This window comes from Pezoporus flaviventris, unplaced genomic scaffold (genome assembly GCF_033815535.1).
Source record: "Pezoporus flaviventris isolate CSIRO_AGI_PZ_B2104156 unplaced genomic scaffold, CSIRO_AGI_Pfla_v1 ptg000002l, whole genome shotgun sequence".
NCBI lineage: Eukaryota > Metazoa > Chordata > Aves > Psittaciformes > Psittacidae > Pezoporus > Pezoporus flaviventris.
In genome coordinates, this window is record NW_026892550.1 from 13,439,596 (window position 1) to 13,465,046 (window position 25,451).

At 41.5% G+C, this 25,451-nt stretch overlaps 3 protein-coding genes across 9 annotated transcripts in view; 2 read left to right on the forward strand and 1 right to left on the reverse strand.

Annotated features, from left to right (window-relative positions):
- The first annotated feature begins 777 nt into the window (after window positions 1-777).
- On the forward strand, window positions 778-15,237 carry LAP3 (leucine aminopeptidase 3). The gene is given in 14 exon segments (XM_061469713.1): window positions 778-831; window positions 833-931; window positions 1,482-1,597; window positions 1,927-1,981; window positions 2,945-3,050; window positions 4,148-4,307; window positions 7,051-7,212; window positions 8,264-8,422; window positions 9,165-9,289; window positions 10,647-10,735; window positions 12,062-12,164; window positions 13,575-13,654; window positions 14,519-14,631; window positions 14,741-15,237. Coding segments are annotated over 14 exon segments (1,620 nt in total). The 3' UTR covers window positions 14,940-15,237.
- A 629-nt stretch (window positions 15,238-15,866) lies between these two features.
- MED28 (mediator complex subunit 28) lies at window positions 15,867-17,983 on the forward strand. Its single transcript, XM_061469852.1, has 4 exons — window positions 15,867-16,072; window positions 16,149-16,215; window positions 17,112-17,224; window positions 17,683-17,983. The coding sequence occupies exons 1-4, from the start codon at window positions 15,911-15,913 to the stop codon at window positions 17,878-17,880; spliced, it is 540 nt and encodes a 179-aa protein (XP_061325836.1). The 5' UTR covers window positions 15,867-15,910; the 3' UTR covers window positions 17,881-17,983.
- Window positions 17,984-19,700: 1,717 nt separating this feature from the next.
- The window catches only part of FAM184B (family with sequence similarity 184 member B), a 58,510-nt gene continuing 52,759 nt past the window's right edge, over window positions 19,701-25,451 (reverse strand). For 3 of the 7 annotated variants that reach the window (XM_061469878.1, XM_061469868.1, XM_061469860.1), the window contains 4 exons: window positions 23,042-23,159; window positions 22,757-22,861; window positions 21,898-22,100; window positions 19,701-20,455 (listed from right to left, as the gene is read on the reverse strand). In XM_061469878.1, coding sequence (XP_061325862.1) covers window positions 20,365-20,455; window positions 21,898-22,100; window positions 22,757-22,861; window positions 23,042-23,159 — 517 coding nt within the window. In that variant the 3' untranslated portion in view covers window positions 19,701-20,364. Of the gene's footprint in view, window positions 20,456-21,897; window positions 22,433-22,756; window positions 22,862-23,041; window positions 23,160-24,592; window positions 24,740-25,451 lie in introns of those variants that run through there. The other 4 variants (XM_061469896.1, XM_061469887.1, XR_009746332.1 and 1 more) reach the window with 4 other exon arrangements.

Here is a 25,451-nt window from a genome sequence, read left to right on the forward strand (position 1 = left end):
TGCAAAATGAAGGTTTCATCGCAGCTTCTGGGAGTAAAGTAAACAGAATCAAAGTAACTGCTTTTCGATAACTGGGAAAATGATAATCTGACCCATCAGTTGTCTTCGGAACCCTTTCAGTTCTTATGTCTGTATGAAATCAAGTAAAAGTGATGTATGGTGAAACAGTATTAAAATGAATTTAAACGGTTAAATGGGTGGAAAAGTTACTTAGGGCGTACCATAACTTTGACAAGCATTCAACCAGTCTTGACTCACAAGTAATGAGTATTTCAGAGAAAAGAATATGCCATTAAGCACGTCAATTTTAGAATAAGGTAGAAGGAGTGATTCCTAGTTTATAACACTCCCCTACTTCACTGTTTTTCTGACTCTGCTGGTGCTTTCACTCAGTCTTTACCCTGCGCCATGACTCCGGGAAGATGGTGTGATACCGGATGGGCAGCAAACCAACCCAGTCTGTGAAGGTGCGTTAGTTGGTACACGTACGTTAGCACAGTACACGTACATTTTAATCTTCAGTATGCATACCGGGACAGTTAGTGTCTGTGACAAGCCCACAAGCGACGCTGTGGCACACTCCCCTGGAGCACACAGCAGGAGGGCAAACATCCCCTGTGGGACCGATCCCCATCCCTTGCGGTGCACAGCCCTGCGCACACCTAGACCCCGAAACACTGCTCGTGTCCCCGCAGACACCGACCGGTGACCGACCCTCGCCTCCCGGCTCCGTCCCGACCTCCCCTCGCCTGGCCCCGCCCCGCTCGGCGCCGGCTGATGAAGCGACTGGCGCGCGGCGGCAGGCGGTGTGCGGCGGCCCGGCATGTTGCCGTCTGCCATGCTGCTGCCGGGCGTGCGGAGCGCGGCCCGCCGCCTCGGCCGGGACCTCCCGCTGGCCTGCAGGGGCTGCAGCCGCGCCGCGGGCGGAAAGGTGAGGGGGCACAGGGACCCCCCCTTGCCCGGGGTGACCCAAGGCGGGAGCGGGCAGCCATGACGCGAGGTGCCCCTTCCTCCCTCCCTCCTGCTGTTCCGGAGCCGTGGCTGAGCGTGCCGGTCGCCCAGCGCTTCCCAGGTCCAGCCCCGGGCTTTAGCTCGAAAACCTGCGGTGCCGAGGTGGTCGCCTTGCCCTGCGGGGCCGGCCCGCGGGAGAGGAGCTGCTGTTCCCTCCAGTTGGGTGAACCTCGCTGGAGAGCTATGATTGGGGGAGCTGCTCTTTTGTACTTTTAATCACAGGTTGAAACAGGTTTTGTTTTCTACGTGGTAGGCAATATGATTGTGTCTTTAGTTATACCGTGCCTGTTTTTCACGCTTCGAAGTACTGGTTGTGGTTACCTGGTTTACCAAAGAGTTGCGCTGTGCATCGTTGGATAAATACATAAACTGAGTATATGCAGTAGCTATGATGCAAACAGTGTGCTTGCTGCCTTTTAGATGGGTCGTTAAATTTCATGTTGTTTACATCCTTGTGTATCCTTTCTTAGGGTCTTGTTCTGGGGATCTATTCAAGTGAAAAGGATGGAGGTACTGCCCAGCTCACTAGTGCAGGAGATGCTTTTGATAGACTTGTGTCTGGAAGGCTGAGAGAACTTGTGTCCACGTAAGTGCGTGATCAGCTGCTGAAATTACGTACCTACAAACACCAATAGGAGCAGTCTTTTTTATAGTTATTAAGTGTTTTTATCCACAGCACTTCCCAGGCTGGTATTTGCTTCTACCAGGCCAAGCAATTTGGAAGGGAACTCCTGTGGAAAAACTGAGCGCTAAGGAAATGTGCAAAATGTTCATAGGAACTGCCTTTTTCTGTGGATTGGCACCAAGCCAAGTGTCCCAGAACTGTTGAGAAACACTGTGGGGTGTGGGGTGAATGTAGTATTGTAACAACTGCATAAAGGACTTTTTTATTGAAAGAATCTTTTTGTGTCCTAGATGTGGACCACCTTTGAAGAAAGGAAAAACACGCATATTCCATGGTTTGCATCAGGTACTAACTTTGGATTTTTGTGTATATATTGACTAATGTGTGAGGTTTGCCCTTGCATCTTACTTTAAGCCATTCGCTGTTGTGCTTGTATAAATGCTCTGCTTTTCTTCCCCCTCACACCTCTCAACAAAAGGTGTCGTTCTTGTGGGGCATTGCAGAACAGGAGCTTTCAACATTTGCATGGCCATTTTCGTATTCCTATGTTCCCTGCACTGTGCTGTAGGTTGAGAAGATGTAAATGAATCTGCTCCAAAGGTGGTGTGCTCTGAATAACTGCTTACTGAATGAGCTGAATGAAACACAGCAGTTCTGGATCTGGCTCCTACTGTGCAGGAGGAGCAAGTGTGTGTACTGGAATGTGCAAAGACCTTCCAGACATGACAATTCTAACACAAGGTAGTCCCGTCAGACTGCATGCTGTTTATAAGGCAAGCATTTAGTCTGCTGCATTGCATTGCTTTCCTGAGTTCTGGGGCTATGTACCTCTGTGCAGCTTTGGTTTGTAACCTGGCAAATCATGCCAGCTCAACTCTTGAGCTGAGGTGATAGGCTTAGCCTTGGAGGTGATTTTATTTCCCTGAGCAGAGTAGTAGCGTACCAAAAAAGGTTACGCTTCTCCAGCTAAGTTCTGGCCTGTGTTTTAGCTGGAAAGCTGGATCTGCTTTCAAAGGACTCTTAGACTTGCCCTTAGAAATATCAGGTTTGCTGTGTGTTGAACATAAAGCCCTATCTGCTGCAATACACAGGGTTGTTAACTGGACAGAAGAACTGGTTGCATGCCTGTGGCAAATGATGAGGAGTGTAACACGGTGGCACAGTGCTGGCACTCTTAATGAGGAAATGTATGTAACAAAGTACTGAAGGTGTTTAGTACTTGGTCTAGCAAGTAAGGTCTTTTTAGCAACTCTGCTGTGGCTGTACCAATGAGGGAAGTGAATCCATTTGTGTGTTGGCTTCATCTAGGACTTTCCAAGTGTGGTTGTAGTTGGCTTGGGCAAGAAGAATGCTGGAATAAATGACCAAGAAAACTGGAATGAAGGCAAAGAAAACATTCGTGCAGCTGTTGCAGGTTGGCTCTTACATTTTCTTAAGCATTGTCTATAAAACTATTGCAGTGGTGCAGCAAGTTCCATTTTTGAAGAATGAGTCTAGGTATGATTTTGTTTTGAAATGAAAAACCTATTCTGTGGTTTGTTAAATACACTTACTTGTCACTGATACTCATGTAAATTTTTTCCTTAGTGAGAAAGGAGTTACAGGGCATGTAAATCCATCTGCAGTCAGGTAACTGCAGTTATTGAAATCAAATAACTTTCCTGAGCAGTGTGAAAAGGCACTTGTTTAATCACTGCTGTTGTGAAGCCCAAGAGCACCACCAATTCACGTTATGCTCACACTGTTCTTCAGTATGCATACATAATCACTTTTGTTACCCATTTTGTAACAGATACTTGTACTATAAACTGGTGTCTTTCAGAACATCAGTAGGATGATTCAGTATGTTACCTGTTATAGACAGAGGAGGCCTCTATCTTAATCAAGGATGACTGCTGTATCTAAGTGTATAAACCAAGAATAAAAAGAGTTCTTGCCACAGAGTTTATTATCTATGACAGGCGGTCAGTCACATGTATGACAGATGTATACCCACCCATGAGTGCTAGCTCATCTTGTCTTAACAGCTGCCAAAACATTGTGAAGTTATTTGGGTACAAAGTAGAATTTATGGAACTTAATATTATTTTTGTTTATAAAAGTGTGTATAAAGTCATTTGGAAGAAAAGAGAAAAAAAACTAAATTACAACAATTTTCTGATACCTGCAGATAATTGCAGATAGTTATAATCCGCAGGACTAGAGGAAGATGGAGTTTTTCTTTGCTATAGATTGAGTTTAAAGGAATTGGAACAACTGTGGACTTTTTTCTTGTGAATTGTCTTAATCATTATAATCTGTCAAGTGGTATTTTAGTTGAAATTTATCAGTATATGATCATTGCATTTTTAATCATTCTACTGAATGATCTTTGTAATTGATTTACCCATCAACTTGGATATTTTGAGTTAAAATTATTTTTCCCTTTAAATGTCATATTGATTACCACAGAGACCTGTTTTGCTGTTCTGTGCAATACTCAGCCCACTAGTTCCATACTGTGTTTTTCAGTTGGCTGTAGACAGATCCAAGATCTGGAGATCGCTTGTGTTGAAGTAGACCCCTGTGGAGATGCTCAAGCAGCTGCAGAAGGTGCTGTCCTTGGATTGCATGAATATAATGAGCTGAAGCAAAAAAAGAAGCCTGTAGTTACTCCTCAGCTTCATGGAAGGTGATGACAAAAGGAAAGCTGGTTTTATTTATTTATAAAACCGTGCATGTTTATGCATGAGAAAAACACAAACCTGGAAGAATAGGGAGAATAGAAGTTAGTGAAATAAAATGCCCTCTCAATTTAAGCGTGTCTTGGTAAGCTACATGCAACTCTTCCCATTTGTAATGCAGCAGATAGTTTGGGAGACAGTTTATAGTAAATAAACATTTCCTGAAAGCATAGGTGGTCCTATGACCACTTAGGACACTGCAAGTAATTTTTGTATCTAATAATTTAGGTTGGAAAGGACCTGTGGAGATCAGCTAGTCCAGCTGCAGCTTGGATTAGGAATAACCTGGAAGTTGCATACAACTTTAAAGCTTGATCAGGCCTTTGTTTAGTCCAGTTTTGAGTATCTCCTGAGACAAAAATTCTACAGCCTCACTGGCCCATCTGTTCCAGTGTTTAACCACACTCATGGTGAATTTTGTTTTTCTTTATCCCCTGCTGCAGTTTCCCTTGTTGAATCTTGAGACCCTTGTCAGTTACGCCCTTGCTGTGCAGTTCTGAGATGTGTCTGTCTTCATCTTCTCTATAAACCCTATTTAAGGGTAAAGACTGCAATTAGATCTTTCCTAAATTTTTCTCTAGGTGAAGCAACCCCAATTCTCTTAGCTTCTCATGTGCCATGTGTTCCAGCTCTCTACCCTTCTTAGTCTTTGTCCTTTCTCCAGTTTATCAGTATTGGTTTTGTATTCAGGAACTCAAAAGTGGACATAGCTCGGTGCAGCCTCACAAATGCCAAGGAGGTAAATAATTATTGCCCTTAATGTGCTGGCTAAGCTCTAATCCAGCACAGTACATGGTTGGCCTTTGTCACCAGAGTAATGCGCTGCTTACTCCTATTCAACTTGTCCACCGGGATCCCCAGGTTCTTTTCTGCAGCGTTGCTTTCTGCCTTAGTTGTAGTCAGTGTCCAGCCTGACTTGCACAGAGTTGTTCTGTCCCAGGTGCAGGACTTTACACCAGTCTTTGTTAAACTTCATGGTGTTCCCCCTGATGCATTCCTCCAGCTTGGCAAGGCCCCCGTGAATGGTGGCCCTACCCTCTCCATTGCAGCTGCTCCCTGCAGTGCCATGCTGTCCGTGAATTTCCAAGGGTAGTTTCCATTGTCCAAGTTGTTGATGAAGGTATCAGCCTCAGTATCAGCTCCTGGGGAGCACCACATGACTGTCTGCCAGCTAGACCATTCAACTGTTGTCTCTTATCTTCTGAGCCCAACAGTTCTTCCAGTGTCTCACGCATTTTATAGTCTATCCCTCCAGATCATGTTTTCTCCGTTTGTCTGCAAGGATTCTATGTGAAAACCTTGTTAAAGCCAAGATAAAAGACATCCACTGTGGTTCTTTGTGCCAACCCTCTCACCATAAGTCAGGCAAGTTGGCCAGGCATGATTTACCCAAACCAAATTTATGACTGTTCTCAGTGACCATCTTGTCCTTCATGTACCTGGAAATGGCTTCCAAGATTACTCTCTCCATGCACCTTTAGGGGATTAGTCTAGGATTACTGCCTTGTAGTTTCCTATATCCTTCTTGCCATTCTTAAAGATTGGGATTTGTCCTTCTCCAGTCATTGGGGACCACATTCAGTCACCATGACATTTCAAACTGAAAGAGACCAGCCTTGTAATGATGCCAGCCTGCTCCCTCAGCACTCTTGGATACATGTTGCCTGATATCAAGGACTCCTGAATGTCCAGCTTCCTTAAGCAGTCCTAAGTCTATCTTTCTCTGCCATGGGTAGTACCTTTCTTCCCTAGGCTCTGTTACTAAGCATGAAGAACTGGGGAATCTGGAAGCAGACCTTAATAATTAAGGCAGGCATTGAAAACTTCAGTCATCTCAGTTTTCACGAGGTTGTCTGCCCCATTAGCAAGGGAACAACATTATTTCTGATCTTCCTTTTGCTGATGATTTACCTCTTGAGGTCCTCTTATTGCCTTTCCCACTTTGAGACATTTGGTCTCTTGATTCTCTCCCTCCATATCCAGGCAATGTTTCTGTATTCATTCTGTATTCTTCACTGTGTTGCTTTTTTGAGAGGTGGAATCCAGCTTAATGCTCTGTGCTGTGCTATCTTTTAACCAAGTAAGTCACTTCTGTCTCAGTAAAATGGGAAGTTTTGTTCTGGCAGTGTTGCAGAGTAGCTAGAGGGCCATCTCAATTTCCTGTACAGGCAGCTCTTTGAATGTTTGTTCTGCCATTTGTTAGGGAGATGCCTTGAGTGCACTGTGAAAGGAGATCCAAATTCCACTCATATCACATAATCATATCTCAGTAAAGTGTAAAACAGACTTGGAGGCTTTATGTGGTAAATAAAAACATCCAGGGCTGTTACAATTAGTGTGATTACAAATTTTGGAACGGGTATTAAACCTTGTGCTTAAGGATTTAAACCAATCTCTGACTAGTGAGGATTTGAAGAGGCCTAATATGTTAGAGAATTTTACATCTGTCTGCTGTAGGATTCTTCTCGCTTTCTGTGAAGCATTTGGCACAGACTAGCACCAGAGATGAGTTCTACACTAGACGTCCCTTGGAATTCATACTAAATTCCTTGTACTAAGATTACTGTGACGTTCTTAATTGCCCTGATTTAATGTTGTCGTATTTTCATACAGGAGAGAACAGATGGATACTGACAACATTTTACTTTTGCAAATGTTTCCAATCCTGATTATTGTTATGTTTTTGTTTAGTGCTGAAAGCGAAGCCTGGCAAAAAGGTGTTCTCTATGCTGAGGGTCAGAACCTCGCTCGGTACCTTATGGAGGCTCCAGCTAATTACATCACTCCAATAAAATTTGCTGAACATATTGAACAGAAGCTCAAAAGTTTCAGCAATGTGAAGGTCCATATAAGGTAAAATCCAAAAAATGATTCCTCTGTAGGGTAAGATACCTTTGAGGTTATTCAGGTCTGTAGTGGGCTCTCATTTTCTCTTTGCCGCTTCAAATGACAAAAGCAGAAGTGTGTTGTGAAGAGGTACGAGGGGCACCCAGACTGCAAGTTACTCTCAGTTTTAGAAGGTGAGCTTCTAGTTTGCAGGGTAGGCAAGATACTGTGACACAGTGAAATGATTCACTGTCAATTGGTCATGCAGCTGATTACCGCTTAGTTAACACAAGTGCGGGAAAAGGGAGCGTAGTGAAGACTCGGTGACTAGAGGGCAAATACTAGGTACCTTTTTTCTAATACCTTTTGTTTTTGTCCCAAATAGACTTTATACAGCCCTCTCTGGGTTGTTGTTGTTTGTTTGTTTTTTTATTTGGATGTGTTAATGAAACATTCTGTATTTATTGCTGTTACTGTTGTTTGAGGGGGTTTTAGCTTTTAAAAATGTTGAGGTGGAGCCGTGAAAGCCCTTGCAGTTGAATTTGCACAGCTAACACTTCCTGCCTCTGAATTACTAGTTGCTGCTCTTTGGTGGAAATGGGTTAACGGGTTGTGCAAGTGTTGGAGGCTGTTCTGTTGAAAAGCAGAAGACCAAGGGAAGTCAACTTTGCTATCAAGATGGTTAGCTATGGACAGAAAGCTAAACTGTAACCTGCTGCAGTATTGTTACTTCACATGCCCTCAGAGACCACAGCCTCATGGGCAAGTGGCAGTTTGATACTTTCTGACACAGAAAGTACAGAGGAGCTGTTGTTTGTTTTGTTGGTCGGTTGGGTTTTTAGACAAGGCAAAAAAAAATTGCCAAGCAGCAACTCTGAGGAAGTATTTTTCAGTTTCACAAAACAATAATGGTTGATTTACACCACAGTTTCCCAAATAACTAAACCGAAATTAATAGAAAGAAACCGTCAAGGATTGTGGTATTTTAAAAATAAGCAAAGTCACCTTGGTTAAGGTGTCCAATTACAAAATTAAAATTATTAAAATTACATAAAAAAAAAACGTATTTCTGTTCCAGACCAGAGTCTTGGATTGTGACGCAGCAGATGGGAGCCTTCCTGAGTGTTGCTAAGGGCTCGGCTGAGCCTCCCATCTTTCTGGAGATTCACTATTCGGGTGGTGCTAATGCAAGTGACCACCCGCTGGTGTTTGTAGGAAAAGGAGTTACATTTGACAGGTACGTGTGCTAATATTCTGGTGACTAAAGGTGGGAAATGCCTTCCTGCTATTCATGTTGTATAGGTAGATGCTCAGCACATCTTCCAATGCCATTCCAATGAACTTGCCTTTTATAGTAGATTGTGCTGCTTTGCCTGGGAATAAGACAAGCTTGAGTGGTTGAACAAAGTAGGAACTGATATACTCTCGTATTGTAAGGGGAAAATGGAATTTTTGGGGGAAAGAAGATGAAGAATGTGCTACTTTTTTTCTTGGCCTGAGCAAACCTCTGGATGAAGAATGTATATGTTTAGAGTTGCAGTCTGTCACAGGACACCTAGGTCATGCTTAGGGAAAGAGAAAATAGCTCATGCATTGCAGCTATTCCTTATGATAGCTTTTCATGTCACGTAGCTACTGAAGAATTTGTCAGTCTGTTCCCCTTCCATATGATGATTTTACCAGGTGTACTATTTTGTTCTGGTTTTGTGCTCTTCTGTTATTCTGAAGACCACTGAGTTAGTCCACTGCAGATTTTTATGGTGTCCTAACTACGAGAAAACAAGTCAGGGAGATACATGATCAGAAAGGAGCCCCTCACTGCCTTGCTTTCAATATGCTTACTAGGGGGTGGCAGGTTGAGAACACAAGTCTAGCATTTCCTAATGCTTGCTGCTGAAACATACTGATGGGCAGAATATTCTCAACCTATGCAACATGAAACTCCTCCATGTTGATGGTACTTGTGCTGTGTGTTGCAGTGGTGGCATTTCACTGAAGCCGTCATCGGGTATGGATGCTATGAGAGCAGATATGGGAGGGGCAGCGACTGTCTGCTCAGCCGTTGTGACAGCAGCAGCTTTAAATCTCCCTCTTAACATAATCGGTAAGTGTGTGTATGTACGTGAGAAGCCAGAAATCTGAATTTTACAAGATTTTGTTTAAACACTAAAGTTCTAGTATGAGTACTGGTTATGATCTTACAGAAATGTCCTGGCCTCTTGCAGACTGACTGCTCTCATTCCCTGTTCAGCCTCTCTTCTCTTTTTGCTTGCTTTGCACAGTTACTGGCTTTGCTTGAATAAAGTACTGCAACACCAAATTAAAATTGTGAAAGCCTGATTTTTACATCTTAAGAGAGAAATGGTTGTCAATAAACTTACTTTCAATGAGTTTTTCGTAAGTCCTGATCCTTCATTCCAAGAAGGAGTCTGGAGATCTTTAAAAGCAATTAGAAGTGAAAAGGTGTTCGGTGGGCATGTACCACAGCTGAACAGGAAGAGAGATCAGTTTTTGTTTCATTGGGTGAGTAGCTCAGCAGAAATCTAAACCAACCAACCCAAACCAGTACTTTTAAGGACGAGCAGTGCTTACTTTTCCTGCAGAAATGTTGCACAGCTAAAATTAAATGAGCTGATTCAGGAACCGTGGTAAAACAAGCTGGGGACGACCCGTAATCCATTCTAGGATAAGTTTTATGTTTGACAACCTTGATTTACAGGGCACTAGTAATTTCGTCACTTTCATTCTTCAGCCAGTAGAGGGCAGCAAAACCCACCCTCACGCCATTCCTCACCTAAAGAATGCACTGGGAAGGGCAGAATCAGTGGAGCAAAAGTGTGTATGCAATTCCACTGAAAAGTGGTGGCCTTCAGTTCGCTTATTCCTTGTGCCAGGAGCAGGTTTTCCGTGAGAATGGTGGAGTGCCTTTCATCCCATTATCCCATTCATAACTGGGGCTTTGAGGCTGACCCTCTCTTTTGTTCATCTGTTTGCTTTTCTTATGGCTGTAGTCCTATGGTGGGACCTTGGACCCCTCCCTTGACATTATACAATGTGTAATTTCAATGAGCAGAGCTTGAATGGGTCAGTATTAGTCTGAGAAGTTTTTAATTTCAGGAAGAAATCTCTTTACATGTGACTAATGATATATATATGGAAAATGTGAGATAATATTTGTTGCTCCTCTGATCTCACTAGTCCAGGCATAAAGTAGAAGTAAATCCTTGTGGCAAAATAGTGTAGGTGGGAGAACGTGGTGGTGCAGCATGTAGAGGAATTCCCTGATTGAAAACTGGACCATGTGTCTTTTAGTAACCTGGAAAATTTGGATTTTTGAGCATGAATTCAAGATGAGAATAGTACTGTTTCCTTAAGGGGGGGTGGGGGGGTGGTTCTAAGTGTTTTTTCTATGTCTTTTCTGAGAAAGAAACTAGTAATTCATTTTTCTTTTTCTCTCTGAGGTTTGGCACCCCTCTGTGAAAATATGCCCAGTGGCAAGGCAAACAAGCCTGGGGATGTAGTCAGAGCCAAGAATGGAAAAACAATACAGGTATGTATGTGAAACTTGGGTTTTAAATACTTCTAGAGAATTGGTTTAACCAATCAAGTTATGACTGCAGTCAGAGGACATGTTTGAAAAGACCCTTTAGGAAGATAAGCAGCACAAGTATACTGTTCTTAAAAATGTAAGCAGCATGTTATCAATTAGAAATTGTTGTCATAGGATTCTTTCAAATCTAAATAGATTGAAGAGATGAGACAAATTTTATAAGTTGCTAGGAAAAGCTGAAAAGTGCAGTCGTTTACTGCACATGCTAGAAAATCTTGTTTTAGCACAAGAGGTTGTCACAGTGCTCATAAATACAGGTTCTCTGTCCATGTGAAGAACATTAATTGCTTCCAGTGACCCTTCAGGACACTTCCCTCCTATCTGCAGTAAGACATTAGAGTATTAGTTCCCTGGTCACATAACCTAGGCCTTTACAGTGCCAAGCTCCTTGGGACAATCAGAACTCTGAGTCATGGGCTGTTGGTTGCCAAATCAGTACCCCAGAATGCATATTTCATATTTAATCCAAGAAGTTCCATACTCATTTAATAGATTAAATGGTACTGCAAGTCACTGTGCGATGGATAACTGATTTTGTGCCGAAGTAGGTGGCTTAATCAGTATTTGTGTCTGAATTTCTGTGAATCTGCATCTTTGACTTGTTGAACCTTCCAGTTTCCTGAGGTTCTTTTCCCAAAACTGAGTTCAGTCACCCCCTGATCTGAAGGAAAAGACTGGACCCATATTCCCCCACGAAGAAGAAATTTGCAGGAAAGTGCTAGTAGCTCAGAGCACACCATGCAATTAGTCTTGCAGAATTCAGCATCAGTCTTCCCTGAAAGGGGAAAGGAACAAGGGGGCTACTGATTTTTGTTTTTCAGAGGGGAAAAATTTCAAGCTCCAAAGCAGGAAAGCAGCATAACAAGGAGCTGTTTCCAGGCATTCACCTGTGCTGCTCCATGGTAGATGGTCCTCCTCAGCTGTGATTTCCATGGGCCAGATCTCTGTGTGTGCTCTGAAGCAGCTTCTGGGCTCCACTGGAGCACATCTCTAGGCTCTTCTGGGGCACAGAGACCTGTGCAAAGGAGGCTGTAGTGCTGAAAGGTCATCTGGCCTCAGCTACAGATACACTTTTATTTTGTAACTTTAAATTGATACTGTCTTTTTCCTTTTTCTTTTCTTTTTTTGAATAAATTTTGGCTGACCTGCCATTTTTTCACAGTGCATTTATAATCTGACAGCTATTTAAGATACCATGTAAGAAATAAGTCAATGAAAGGGATGTTTTCGATAGTTAATCTATTTTTACTAATTTTGCACCTGAAGGTAGATAACACAGATGCAGAAGGAAGACTGCTGCTAGCTGATGCTCTCTGTTATGCCCACAGTTTTAATGCAAGGGCTATTCTGAATGCTGCAACACTAACAGGTAAGCAGTCTTCCTCCCCTGCTCATTTTGTAAGTCAGTTCTTTGTTACTGTTATTAATTGGGCTGTGGATTAGTTAACAGCGTGTAGATAAAGTCAACCTAAATTCAAAAGCAACTGAGATGATTTTACCTGTTTTAGAACAGCAACTAGCACAGCTTATGCTCTAACAACTTGTACAGTGTCTCCAGGACTGGGGGGAGTATTGGCATGTAGCAACACAGATGGACTTGGGCTGGCCCAGCTGAGCTGGAATTGAGCAGGAAAACCTATGCAGACTTGGATGTTTCTGCACAATGTTTCCCAGTGCTTCCATTTCTGAGTTAAGCCTTCCCAGCTTCTGGGACCATGTGAGGCAGAGATACTGGTGTAGTATCCATATGGCACTGGCCATACTGGAGTCAAAATAGCTTCTTTGTGAAGGGCTTCCTGAGTGCTTGAGCTCTGACCTAGCCTGCACCAGCTCTTCCATCATGTGAGCTAGCTCAGGTCTCCATGATTCTAGATAATAAAATAGTTATTATCATGCTCCTAAGAATTTGTTTGACTGAAGTATCTCTTATTTTATGTGTCATTTGCACACTTTCAGGCATAATAACATGTTCTTTAATTGTTTCATCTCTACAGCTGTATATGAATGAGGTTATAATTCAAATTTAAAACCATCATTGTATATGTATCTCATGAACTACCCAGGAGCAGCTGTAGCTGAAATAAGAGCAAATATGGAAGAGGAGTTCAGACAGGAGTCTACTGTATTGCTTAATGAATACACTAAGCAAAATCATTATTTTTCTATATATTCTCTCCTAGTGCTTTAAATGATGTTCCATCCACTTATTCAGTTCATATTCTGTGGAAAATTTAACTAGACAGAAGGGAAGATGATTTTAAGATCATTTGCTTATATAAAAGTATTATCATATAAAGGGCATGATAGAAGTTTACTCCCACTATAGATTATTCTGTATTTGAAATCCTTGGGCACCAAGCACAAGGAGAAGAGCTCCTCTAGAAATTTCTCTGACGTACCGTGTTGTTAAACTACATTTTTTCTTCTTTTTTATTTAATCTTGCTGAGAATTGAGTGTTGGCATTACAGAAACAGTTCTGCGGCATCAAATAAATACGTGTGTAATCCCTCTGGTGTAGGCATGGGTTAGTATCTATGCAAGTGAAATTCACAAAAGGAAAGTATCAGCTCGGAAATTTTAGAGGTCTCTAAATTGCAAAATGTTCACTCCCTTGTATTTTCACAATAAACTTTTAGAAATGCAGGTATACTAAAATCTTTAGTTCTTGCAGAGTTCAGAATTAAAACTGGAAAATTCTGTGAGGAGTCAGGATGCAGAGGAATAGCTCAGGTCCACTTTCTGCCTTTGTTGTATAACCATGAAGGTGTGTTTCTGTAGGTGCCATGGACATTGCACTGGGGTCAGCTGCAACTGGAGTGTTCACAAACTCATCTTGGCTTTGGAATCACCTTTATGAGGTAGGTAAGCTGCACTGTTAAATCGTAGTAATTCAGTAATAGCTGTTACTGAAAAGTTAATGCATTACTGAAAGTCTTATTTTATGTGAATCTAAAAGATATATTATTACATTTTGAAATCTGGTAGGAATGGTGTTAGTACTATACCAAAATTGAAAATAATTTTTACTATGAATTACTAGATCCTTTTTGAGGTTTTATATCATACAGCAAACAGCATGCACATCATCTTGAGGATTTGCATGTTCGGACAACTTAACTGCATATGCATAAGCTCTGGCTTACTGAAAGGAATTGATAGAAGTGGTAAATGCTCCATTCCTGGTGGTGTTCAAGGCCAGGTTGAACAGGGCCTTGGGTGACATGGTATAGTGTGAGGTGTCTCTGCTCACGGCAGGGGGGTTGGAACTAGATGATCTTAAGGACCTTTCCACCCCAAACCATTCTCTGATTCATTCATGTTAAAAAGAGAACTGATCGTGCTTAACAACACTGAGACCAAAATTCAGAGGGGCCTCGTGAGTGACAGAAATGTGATGGCTAAAGGAAGCCTCTGAAGGGCAGATGGGGCGGGGGGGGGGGGGGATGGAAAAACACCCAACCGCAAACCCCAGTCTTTAGATTTTTGGCTTTTGACTAACACTAAAGTACCCCAAAAAAGTAGGATTTGCTACTTTTGAAATACACTGTTTCATTTTGCAATATTTTCCCAAAACACTAATACTATATTGGGCTAAAGATTTTTGATTTTTTTGGACTAATCAAAGCTAAACAAAAATAAGGACACATGATACTGGGGCTTATCAATGCGGTTCAAAAAAATAAAAGAAAAATTTGCGTAAGCTGTCAGTGTCTCTGTTTCAGGCCAGCGTCGTGACAGGAGACAGAGTTTGGAGAATGCCTCTTTTTCAACACTACACAAAACAAGTAACAGACTCTCCTCTTGCAGATTTGAGTAACGTTGGCAAGTACAGCAGGTGAGTTGTATCAGTATCCTTCATGTGCCCCTTCCCTTCAGTGAAGTCCTTTCATGTTCGTGCTGTTGGTGTTGCGTTAGAAACAACACGGTTTCGTTGCTTCCTACAGAGCTGGAGGAGCATGCACAGCTGCTGCATTCCTGAAGGAATTCGTGACTGCCTCCCACTGGGCTCATCTAGACATAGCTGGTGTGATGTCAAATAAAGATGAGGTGCCCTACCTTCGAAAGGGCATGGCAGGGCGGCCTACAAGAACGCTGGTGGAGTTTGCAGCTCGACTGAGCCAAGATAGTCACAATACCACATAAAATACTTATTCTAAATCATCCACTCTGCCATAAGAAAAATATCTGGAAAAGTATTTTTCAGAAACGAATAGCCCAAGAATATTTTCACTACGGCAACAAACTACAAATGCATTTTATAAACCATTACTTGAGTAAGAATATCTCACCTTTGAGATTTGTTATCTCCTATTATGCAGCTTAAAATATAGTTTGAACTATTGAGATATTTGGTATCAAAACACAATGATGGATAGCATCTGCCCTATTTTATATGTGACATAAAGCATAATTACTGCAAACAATAAATCTTTTACTTGGGTGTGTGTTTTGAGTGAGAGGATTAATGATGGTGATCGTAGCTGTGCCTCTGTCTGGGGTGAAACACAGGTGAAACTACAAAGGGGTTTATAAAAATGTTCTAGCATTTTAACTTTTAACTAAAACTGCTGTTGGTGTGTGTTGGGGTAGAAATGACGGGCTGTTGAAATTGGTGTGGCTAGCCTGGCTTCAGGGCTAAAGTGTGTAATGGGTCTTAAGCAAGTGCCAACACAAGTGTATATTGTAACTGTTTTACAAAAGCTAATGAGTGCAGGTTAATGTTTGGTGTTCATCCTCCATGATTTTTGTCATTCTGCTGCTTTCCTTCTACTGGTGTGAGCCTGGGAGGCTCCAAGCAGGGATGGTATTCCCAGAATCAGTTCAAACATCGAACTCTTAGCAATTGCCGCGTGAGGTGATGTGTTCTTGAGAATTTGGTGGTATTTGTTCCGAAACGCTGGTGTGCAATAGGTGCTGAAGGAGTGCTGACGGGGCTGGGATCCGGCAGAGGCTGGGGAAGCAGTGTCCAGCTGCGCAGCACGGCTGCGCTTTCCCTGCTGCCTCTCTTTGCCGTGTAACGCGCTCCGCGCTGAGGTACCGACTCTGGACGCTGAGGCGGCGCGGGTCCCGCCCGTTGCTGCCGCCCCTCTGCGCAGGCGTGGCTGCGCTGAGCCATGGCGGGGGCGCTGAGCGGCATGTTCGGTAACCAGCCTCCGGGGCCGCCGCCACCGCCGGGACCTCCCGGTGGGCCCGGCCCGGCAGGCCTCATCCCGCCTCCGACGGGGCCGCGCAATCCCAACAACACGCTGGTGGACGAGCTGGAAGCGTCCTTCGAGGTGTGTGGGCCGGGCTGGGGTTGGTCGCGGGTGGGCGCTGCTCTCCTACTTACTTCCGCGTTCCCTCCTTTCGCAGGCCTGCTTCGCCTCGCTGGTGAGCCAGGACTACGTGAACGGCACAGACCAGGAGGAGATCCGCACCGGTGAGGCCCCGGGGTTGTGGGTGTCCAGCGGCCGCGCCGCGCCGGGCCGGGCTTAGCCCTCGGAGGCTTTCGGGCGGTGCCGAGGTGCTGCGCTTGGCTGCTCGGAAACCATGGATACGCCACGGTTTTGTGCAGGGCTGGAATACCGAGGGGCACGGACTGGGGCTGACTCCTCCTAAAGGTTCTTACGAAGGTTTGCAGGTGCATTTGGGCTTTGCTGGGAGTGTGTGTGTGTGCCTTGTCGTTTGAGGCCGAAAGAGGTTTAAAACCTCGGTTGTTACTCTTTCTTTGAACAGCGACTGACATAATTTTGGGTTGCTCACACCTCGAATCCTGTGTTCAGTTCTGGGCCCCGCACGACAAGACAGACATTGAGGTGCTGGAGCAGGGCCAGGGAAGGGCAACAAAGCTGGTGAAGGATCTGGAGCACAAGTGTGATGAGGAACGGCTGAAGGACCGGGTTTTTTTCTGGAGACAAGGCGCCTCAGGGGGCACCTTTTCTCTTTCTACACAACTACCTGAAAGGAGTGAGATGGATGTTGGTCTCTTCTCTCAAGTAACAAGGCATAGAAGAAATGGCCTCAAGCTGGGCCATATTTGAGACCCTTTCATTCAGCCTGAAATGGTTTCTTTATTCAACCAAGTTTCACAAATATTTTATCACTCTTTGTCATTGTCAAAAATATACTAAAACTTGGAAAAAGTTGCTGTCTTTTTTTGAGAGTTCTGAATGCTTGCAAAGCAGTGTTTTATACAGAGATTTAATGCACATCCTGGGTTTAGAAATATGTCATTTTAGTAAATCTTCAGATTTTCTTTCTAGAAAATACTATGAAAAGTGGTTTTAATATTTTTTTGGGGGGGGGAATCTGCTCCATTTTGTTCCTTTATTTTAGGTGTTGATCAGTGCATCCAGAAATTTCTGGATGTTGCAAGACAAACTGAATGCTTCTTCCTACAAAAAAGACTGCAGCTATCAGTCCAGAAACCGGAGCAAGTCATTAAAGAGGTATGTTTAAATTGATTACCTGTGTTGTGCTAGATCAGGTAAGCTGTGCACCAGTACAGTGAGTCACCTTGTTCAGTTGAATTTTGGGTTTCTCAATGTGATGCTGTACCTTAAGTTGGTAGAACTAGACCATTAACATGGCTCTCACCATGAACCTGGAGAAGCTAGATGCATGCTGCACTGTGGGGTGTTGGAACATGGATGACAGTTTCATGGGAAGAAACAAACCAGTTGGTTAAATTTTGCTGGGAGTAATGATGTCTGAAACATATGACCAAGGGGAGCAGAACTAGTGCATGAACAGCACTTTCCCTCTGTTTCATTAGACACTTCTCATTGTTAGAATCCCTGTAAGATCAGCTTGAAAACTCAAGCAAAAAAAATTACATGTTCTGTGTGCGAGGTGGTTTTTCTTCTGAAGACCATCTATTTACTAACATGCATTTTTTCATTCCTAGGATGTTTCAGAATTAAGAAATGAATTGCAGAGGAAAGAAGCATTAATTCAGAAGCATTTGGGTAAACTGCGACACTGGCAGCAGGTCCTGGAAGATATTAGTGTACAGCACAAAAAGCCTGCAGAAATGCCTCAGGGTCCATTAGCTTACCTAGAACAAGCATCTGCCAACATTCCTGCTCCAATGAAGCAAACATAATCTTACATATCTGAGTATTTTCAACTGTGCAAAGCAGTGGTGGTGGTCTTGCTTTGTATGCTTTTTGTATAATGGAATTTGTACTAAAAATATAAAAAGTGAAATAAATTACCTTTTTTTTCCCCCCCAAAAAACGTGTGGATTGGTTTTCTATTTCAAAGGAAAATAGGCAGAGGTGCTATTCAGGATGCTATCTGGCAGAAGTCTGTTTTTCCAGAATGCATCCTGTTCCTTCTAGCAAGGGTGGCCCCTAACTGCGTCTTTGCTGGTGTGCTGAAAAGACATGCCCACATTACTGTTTGGTTCAGCTGGAAGATTTTAATGTTTTATGATGCAGTGATTATCTGTAAATACCACTGTAGAAGCACCCTTAGGATGTCTCTATCTAGGTCAGATCAGGAGTGTACCTTTTGTAGTGGATCATCCATCTCTGCTGGACTTTTGCTCAACTCATGAAGGGGTCTTAGGATATACAAGTTTGGTTCTTACAGTATGAAATGAAACTGCAAAATGCACTCTGGGGGAGTATGTAATGCAGGCCCAGTGTTACTGGTGTTTGTCTTGTCAGGCTGGTGTAGAGATGGTCCAAAATACCTACCCCCAAAATAAAGGTCACTCATTGTGGTTGTTGGGTCATCAGTGCTGTCCAGTCTCCAGAATTGGCGGTTACTGTGATGCACTATTTAATAATCTAAATGTAGCCCAAACCACGTTTTTGGAGATAGAAATAGCAAAAGAGTTCTGACTCTATTACTAGGCAACGAGCTTCATTCCTCCACATAGCCAAAAAAGCCACTTTCTAAGGTCACTTTTTTGGTGGGGACAGTTAACTATTGTAATGCTGGAAATTAGAGTTAGTAATTGTGCACTGAGCTTTCCAGTGTGCATTAAAAGTATTTAGGGCAGAGTGGATGAAAATTCTAACCAAAAAACTTAGCCTTATGCATTTCTGATCCTCAGAAACACCCAGGTACTCCTGGGTGTTACTGTATACCTGTCTGTTCCCTTCTTGATGACATGTATAAAACGTGTCTTTTTGAAAAATCTGATTCCAAAGTCTCCTTCCAAACCAAGCAGTTCATCTTGGAAGAAATCCTAGACACTGGGATGAAAGCATTGGTCTGTATAAGCATTCTGCCCTTCTGGCACCTTTTCACCACCACTGAGGTGCAGTGGCTGTTTTGTAGTAAGTGCTTACATCTGGCTGTTTGCTGTAAGAAGGTTAGGCTGGAGGTGTCCCTCTTTGAACATGTGAAATTTCTTACACATAGAATGATTTGGATTGAAAAGGACCTTAAGAACATCTAGTTCCATCCTCCCCTGGCAGGGACACCTCACACTAGACCATGTCACGCAAGGCTCTGTCCAGTCTGACTTTGAACACTGCCAGGGATGGAGCATTCACAACTTCTCTGGGCAACCCATTCCAGTGCCTCACCACCCTCACAGTAGAGAACTTTTTCCTTATATCCAATCTAAGCTTCCCCTGTTTTAGTTTAAACCCATTTCCCCTTATCGCTACATAGCTGGGCCCTGCTAGCTGAAATGAAATGGGGATTCAAATTATACAGCTGTTGAGGATGAACAGTCCTGTCATAAACACTAAGCTGCTGGCTGCACAGTTCCCTACCAGAGGGTTTATATCTTCATTTCTTCTTCCCTCCCGGTAATGAGTATGTTCATTCACCTGCTGTGCATTTACATGGACATAAGAACAGTACTGAGGTAAAATGTACAAATATACAGTGCCCATAAATCTGGAACTCTTTGAGTGTTTCTCACATTTCAGCATAACATAGCGCTCTTGCAAAGCAGAAATTGATGATGTACAAACAAGTTTTAATGTTCATACTTAACATCCTAATTTGTCAAGCTGATACAAGTATGGAAGTACAACAGGAACATTACTTTGCAATGCTGACTATACAAAAGAGTGTATAAAACAAACCTGAAAGTATTTTTATAATAATATATTATAGCCTGCTATAAACATGCTATTCTCGAAGTCATACCACATGCTGCACAGCTTAAAATAAGAGTAACAAAAACCTATTAAAAACTTGGAAAATGACATTATTATATACAGAAATTATTTTAAACAGCTGATGAAGCAAATGTATACATCTGCAGAAATCCCTTAGAGAAGCAAGATCTTTTTTTCAGCTGGAGTGATATTGACAGGATGTATCAGCAACCAAACTGCATATTGAATCTAGCAGTGGAGTGGTATAGTCTCCTGGTTAAAAAGTCTATCCATGTAAGAGTATGCACAATTTTCCTATTGCTTCTTTTTTCACAATGGCTGTTACAAAACCACACTTTTCTGAAATCCATGCCTATAACTCCATAGCAATTACCTGTAAGAGTGCAGTTGTTCCTAATTATTTGGAAATTACTTTTCTGTTTTTCCTAAACCATGTATTGGATCATCATTCCCTGAAAGAAAACAGGAGCAGCTTTTCTAGCAATTCTGAGAAGTGTGCTTTAAAAGGAAAAATATTTAGTAAACCATTCTTGATGCTGAGAGTCTTCTTTCTGGTCATCTTTGGTTTGTGGTAGCTCACTGCCATGTGCCCTGTGCAAACAAATAAGCATTAGCATCACTTACTTACAGTCTTACCAATATCTAATATTTTTTTCCTGCAAAAACTCAGGATGCTATGAATGGAACTGTGCTCACATGAAACATATGAGGCCAAAAGGTGCCAGCTACAATTTCTAGTGGGATCTCTCCTAGCCAAGTAACTGGGCTAACATCACTGGTAGTAATACAAAGGAAAACGTGCAGCACAGCCGAACAGCTATGGAGAAATGTTTGAACATAATTCTTGAAAGCTCAAAAAAATGAAAAAAAAAAGGATGCTTTAAGAATAGGAAGTTTTGAAATTAAGAAGCTGGCAGCTGCAATTCACTCTCAGAAATATGAAATACAACTTCTGCATTGAAAATATTGGGCAGAAGTTTTATTTGTAACTGAAAGATTGAGTATTAGTTGGCCTTGATAATCCTATTCCATAGTCTCATTTTTCAGCATTCAGGATTCTTTTTTAACATTTATATTAATTTTGCTTAGCTTATAGTAACAAATATGACTTCACTTATGATGGATTCATTAAGAGTAAGGAAGTAACCTCCCTGTATGCTTCCCTTTAACATACAAATCTGATTTGCCTTGGCAGTCATCTGGCATTACACAGAATGCTTTTATCATTAAGATGTAGGAATTGCCAAACTGGATCCAAGCCCATGTCCCAGGTTATTGTCCTTGGCAGCAGTCAGCACCATCTGCCTTCAAGGAAAGGACTCTCTAGCACACAATTTACAGAATAACTATCTCCACTAACAGAGAGGTAGGAAAGCTGGCTCTGTCCTGAAGTGTAGCGGTAGGGTTCCCTGTAGTGTTAACCACATATATTTTTAACTATTTCTTGAAGAGATAGTTTTGTTTATAAAACACTGAACATTGTTTAAATAATATCTCATAAATTTGAAGAAAAATTCAAGCTTTTCAGAGAAAACCCATCAAACTAAGAAGCTTTTAGTTAAGTATCTGCTAATACATTTTTAAATCTCTAAACCCTTTGCCAAATTATTAGCCTAGATTCATTTAAATATCTCCTAAAATAAAAATATGCCATCTACATCTGCCAAGTGTAAAAGCAAGGAAACAAAAATAAGAAGGAAAACACATCCTTAACAGAACCACTGATATGTGCCTGAAAATTTTAAACAGCCATGCTCACTATTAGCTATATTCTTGGTTAAATACATGCAGCTGCTTTCTTTTTCTGTACTAGAAGTGTTTGCAAGCATAAGCTTTGCTGGGCAGTGATTATAACCTACGTCTGCAGTGAAGTTCTGGGTCTGTCTGCAGAGAATTGAACACATGGAGGTCACTGCATGATGGGAACCTTAGATCATTGTTATTTCCAAATGTCTAATGTGTTTGAATTGCCTATAAGATTCTGAATACATGATATTCGTCATCTTACAAGTCACTGCAAAATGGACAAATACCTTGTGGCAGCACTGCTGTCTGAGGACTGTGCTGATGGAAAGCCCACCCTGAGGCAGCCAGGACTCCGGTCTAAGCTTGTAGATTTTGTTATTTGAGGAGCACTTCTTTTTGATCTCAAGTCACAGCTCAAAAAGCTCTTTGCGTAGGAAGCTAAATTCGGCACACTGACAACACGACTGGGCGCCTCAATTGTTTTCTTCTTCTGTTTTGTATTGTGACAGAAAGCTTCATTACACACACGTCTTTTTACACTTTATACTATAAAACCTCAACAATACCTCATTCCCACATTCCTTGAGAGGAGCACCCAAAAATGAATATTCCCGTCTTTTTCTGAAGGTATTTAAAATAAATTCTGAGGGCATGCTGTGAGGGTCCACAGATTAAGTAATCTAATGAAAACTTGTGTATTTGATGGTTTAGGTAGCTTTGCAGAGCTCATTTAGGTGTTTTCCACCAACTTGACCTACCTTCTTGCCATGACTACTTATAGATGGTCTCATACAGAAGGACTGGAATGACAAAGGGCAAATCCTGGGCAGCCAAAACACAATTAATAATTTTCCTTGATGCATGCAATATCCAAAATAGCAACTCCCAAAGCTGCAAGCAATGGCTGTGCTTATCCCAGCAGAAGACTGATGGCCTTGGAGTTCTAGTGTTTTATATCTGCTTAAAGACTTTGTGCATATATACTCCTGAATTTATGTTATGCTCAGAAATTGACTGTAGGCTGGCTTACTGGACTTCTACTGAATAACAGTATTATAAAAAAATTCATAGGACCTTTATTATCCTGATTATTGTGTAACAATAAAATATCATGATTTGCAATTTTAATTGCATTGCCCATCTTACCTTCATGGAAGGAGTTGAGCATCCTCTATTAGGGTTGAAAGAAAATGATCGATTCCTGTAAGATTCATTGTTGGCTAAATGTGAATGCTGACATTTTCTTCCTTCCTGAGAGGAGAGAAAGTTATATGTATGGAAACATCCTTTTGTTGGAAGTTGGTATGGAAACATGTATTTGTCAAAGTATTCCAGAACAGAAAGTATGAGTCTGAAGCAATGTGTGAAACACTGAACAGAACCTTCCAACAGATTGCAAAATATGTATGTACATATAAAAGGAATTCTTACTGCCAACTGCTTGATAATCTCTTCTTTCTCACTTAATTTGTCTTGCAGACAGCTTATAAGGTGTGCATCTTCTGATCTGGACTCCCACTTTCTTGACTTTTCTTCTAATTCTTTAAGTCTGTACCAAAGAAAATGCAGGCCAGAAAAAACTTCCTCAGACCAGGTTCAAGAGATACCCGGGCTGTACTCTGCTCTAAAGTTCAAGCCTAAAACACAGGGACATAGTTAGGCCTTTCTGATAAAACAGCACTACTAAAAAAATGGGTACCTGTACATGGATTATATTTAAGTATAGAATGTTGTGGAGCTCCAAAATAAACTGCCACCAGAATTAACCCACAACACCTGTGAGGGCTTGAAGTCCAGACCCTGGTATAAAATACTAACAAGCTTGCACATTCTATTGATGATCTAGTTTCCTAAAGAAACAAATCTGTGCAGCAGTATCTATGCCTGTCTGTATTCATCTGTCCTCTTTTCTGACCCAATAACTTTAGAATCCACAGGCTAATTCCAACCATATTTGATAAAGGCTTCATAAATACTCAATTCCTATAACTTCACTAAAAGAGAGGCTTAGATATACATGCTGCGTTAATGAACTCTCTAAGCCAAAACCTGTAGTGAGTTCAGCTCTATAAATGCCTTCATCAGGGGAAAAGAATCAAGCCAGAACTTACGCCTTCTTAGACATAGTGTAGAAACACATTTGATGGACCCATGGGAAAACAAGTCACTATTTCATCAGCCAAGTTCATGAAATTCACCTGCCGTACTGTAGTGTATTACAGAATACAGACAACCATTTAGTGGTGGTGGTTTTTTTTTGAAGATGAGTATTTTTGAGATGTCTTATACTCTTAGTTAATGTCTTACACTCTTTAGTTAGTGTATCTCAGAGTTCAGATAAAAAGATAAATCACCTCTAAATGTTTTGCAAACTGCTTAAATGCACAGGTCTCTCTTCTGGACTTATGCCGTACAGTTGTGATAAGAGAAAAGTACAAGGGATAGGTATATAATTAATATATGTATTATAATAACAGGGATTATTTCTGAGTGGCCTCTCCAGTACAGTCTGAAGCACCACAGGACTACTTAACTTCATAGGGGGTTGCAAAGTGCATTTATTTACATGAGCTTTTGGGGGCTGTCCTGGGAAATTTGCAGGGCAGTAAGAATGAGCAAGAGCTTAACTACACGGACGTTGCTCTGATGAACAAAATTAAGTACAAAGGTCATGGATCAAGGCCTCTGGTATCATCTGTGACAAAGATGATGTTATACTTCATGAAATTGCAAGATTCTAAGTGCAGGCTTTAATTTAGCACTCTAAAACTTTATGTATACTGCTTTATATTAAACAATATCCAGAGTTTATCACAATATATTTGGGTCTTTTTGTGCTCGCAAAGGAAATATGCATACACTTCTATTTCATTGCTTATAATATTCTACCTATGAGTAATAACAAAAATACACATTCTGAGTATAATAATTTCAAACAGAACTCTTTACCAGTATGAGCCAGAGTTTATTTAAATGACTTACTCAGTTTCTAAGGAGAAAATCTTTGCTTGGAGATGTGCCTGAGCCCTGCTGAAATCAGATAATATGCTTTCAATTTCCTTCCGGTGATCTTGTTTCAGTATGTCCAGCTCTTTTTTATGCTTGATATTGAGGTCTTCTACAAGTAGCCTTTTATTGGTATTAAAATATGTCTGAATTCTCACATTTCAATACCAGTTTATTATCATTGACCAAAGCATGCAGTTTTGAGGTCTTTTATTGACTACAGAGGGTAGTTAGCTGGGTGCAGCTCTGGGCTTCAGCTTACTGATTTGACCTTGACGCTTCAGCTGCAATCTGAAGCAGAACCACACTAACACTGAGGAAGAGGAAATTTATTTGGAGAAGTATTTGACCTTCAGGCTTCAGGAAATTGAGGGTCTATTCTATACAATGATGCTACTGATATTCTCTTTATGGTTCATTTGTATACCAGTCTTACTGGTCAAACATGACAGTGAAGTACCATAGGCACTCACTTGTATTAAGCAAAATTATTTTGAAACCTCTGGGATTTTAACCTGAAGCTCTGATGCTGTGTTTCATCACATTGTGGCACCAGAAACATTTAATACTGCCCACCACCGTCCTAAAAATATTATATATTTTTAAAGTAAAGGTAAGGAATGTTCTAACAATATATTTTGAAAGATACTGCTTATTTAACTAACATCATCAACTGAAAATTAAAAAATACCTCACACTTCTTAAACCTAGCTATAACATTGCTTTCTCCTACTGACCCTAAAATCAATATTAAAAGGTTATTTTTAATGTAATGCCTTTTCTTTGTTAATGTTTTGTTAAACCTTGGAGAAACTTTTTCATTGTCTCAATGAAA

Excerpts from the sequence above, each read along its gene's own strand:
- MED28 (XM_061469852.1), top strand. The coding sequence starts at position 15,911 with ATGGCGGGGGCGCTGAGCGGCATGTTCGGTAACCAGCCTCCGGGGCCG. Across the intron at positions 16,216-17,111 it reads CCAGGAGGAGATCCGCACCG|GTGTTGATCAGTGCATCCAG; the intron begins GTGAGGCCCCGG and ends CCTTTATTTTAG. Across the intron at positions 17,225-17,682 it reads CGGAGCAAGTCATTAAAGAG|GATGTTTCAGAATTAAGAAA; the intron begins GTATGTTTAAAT and ends TTTCATTCCTAG.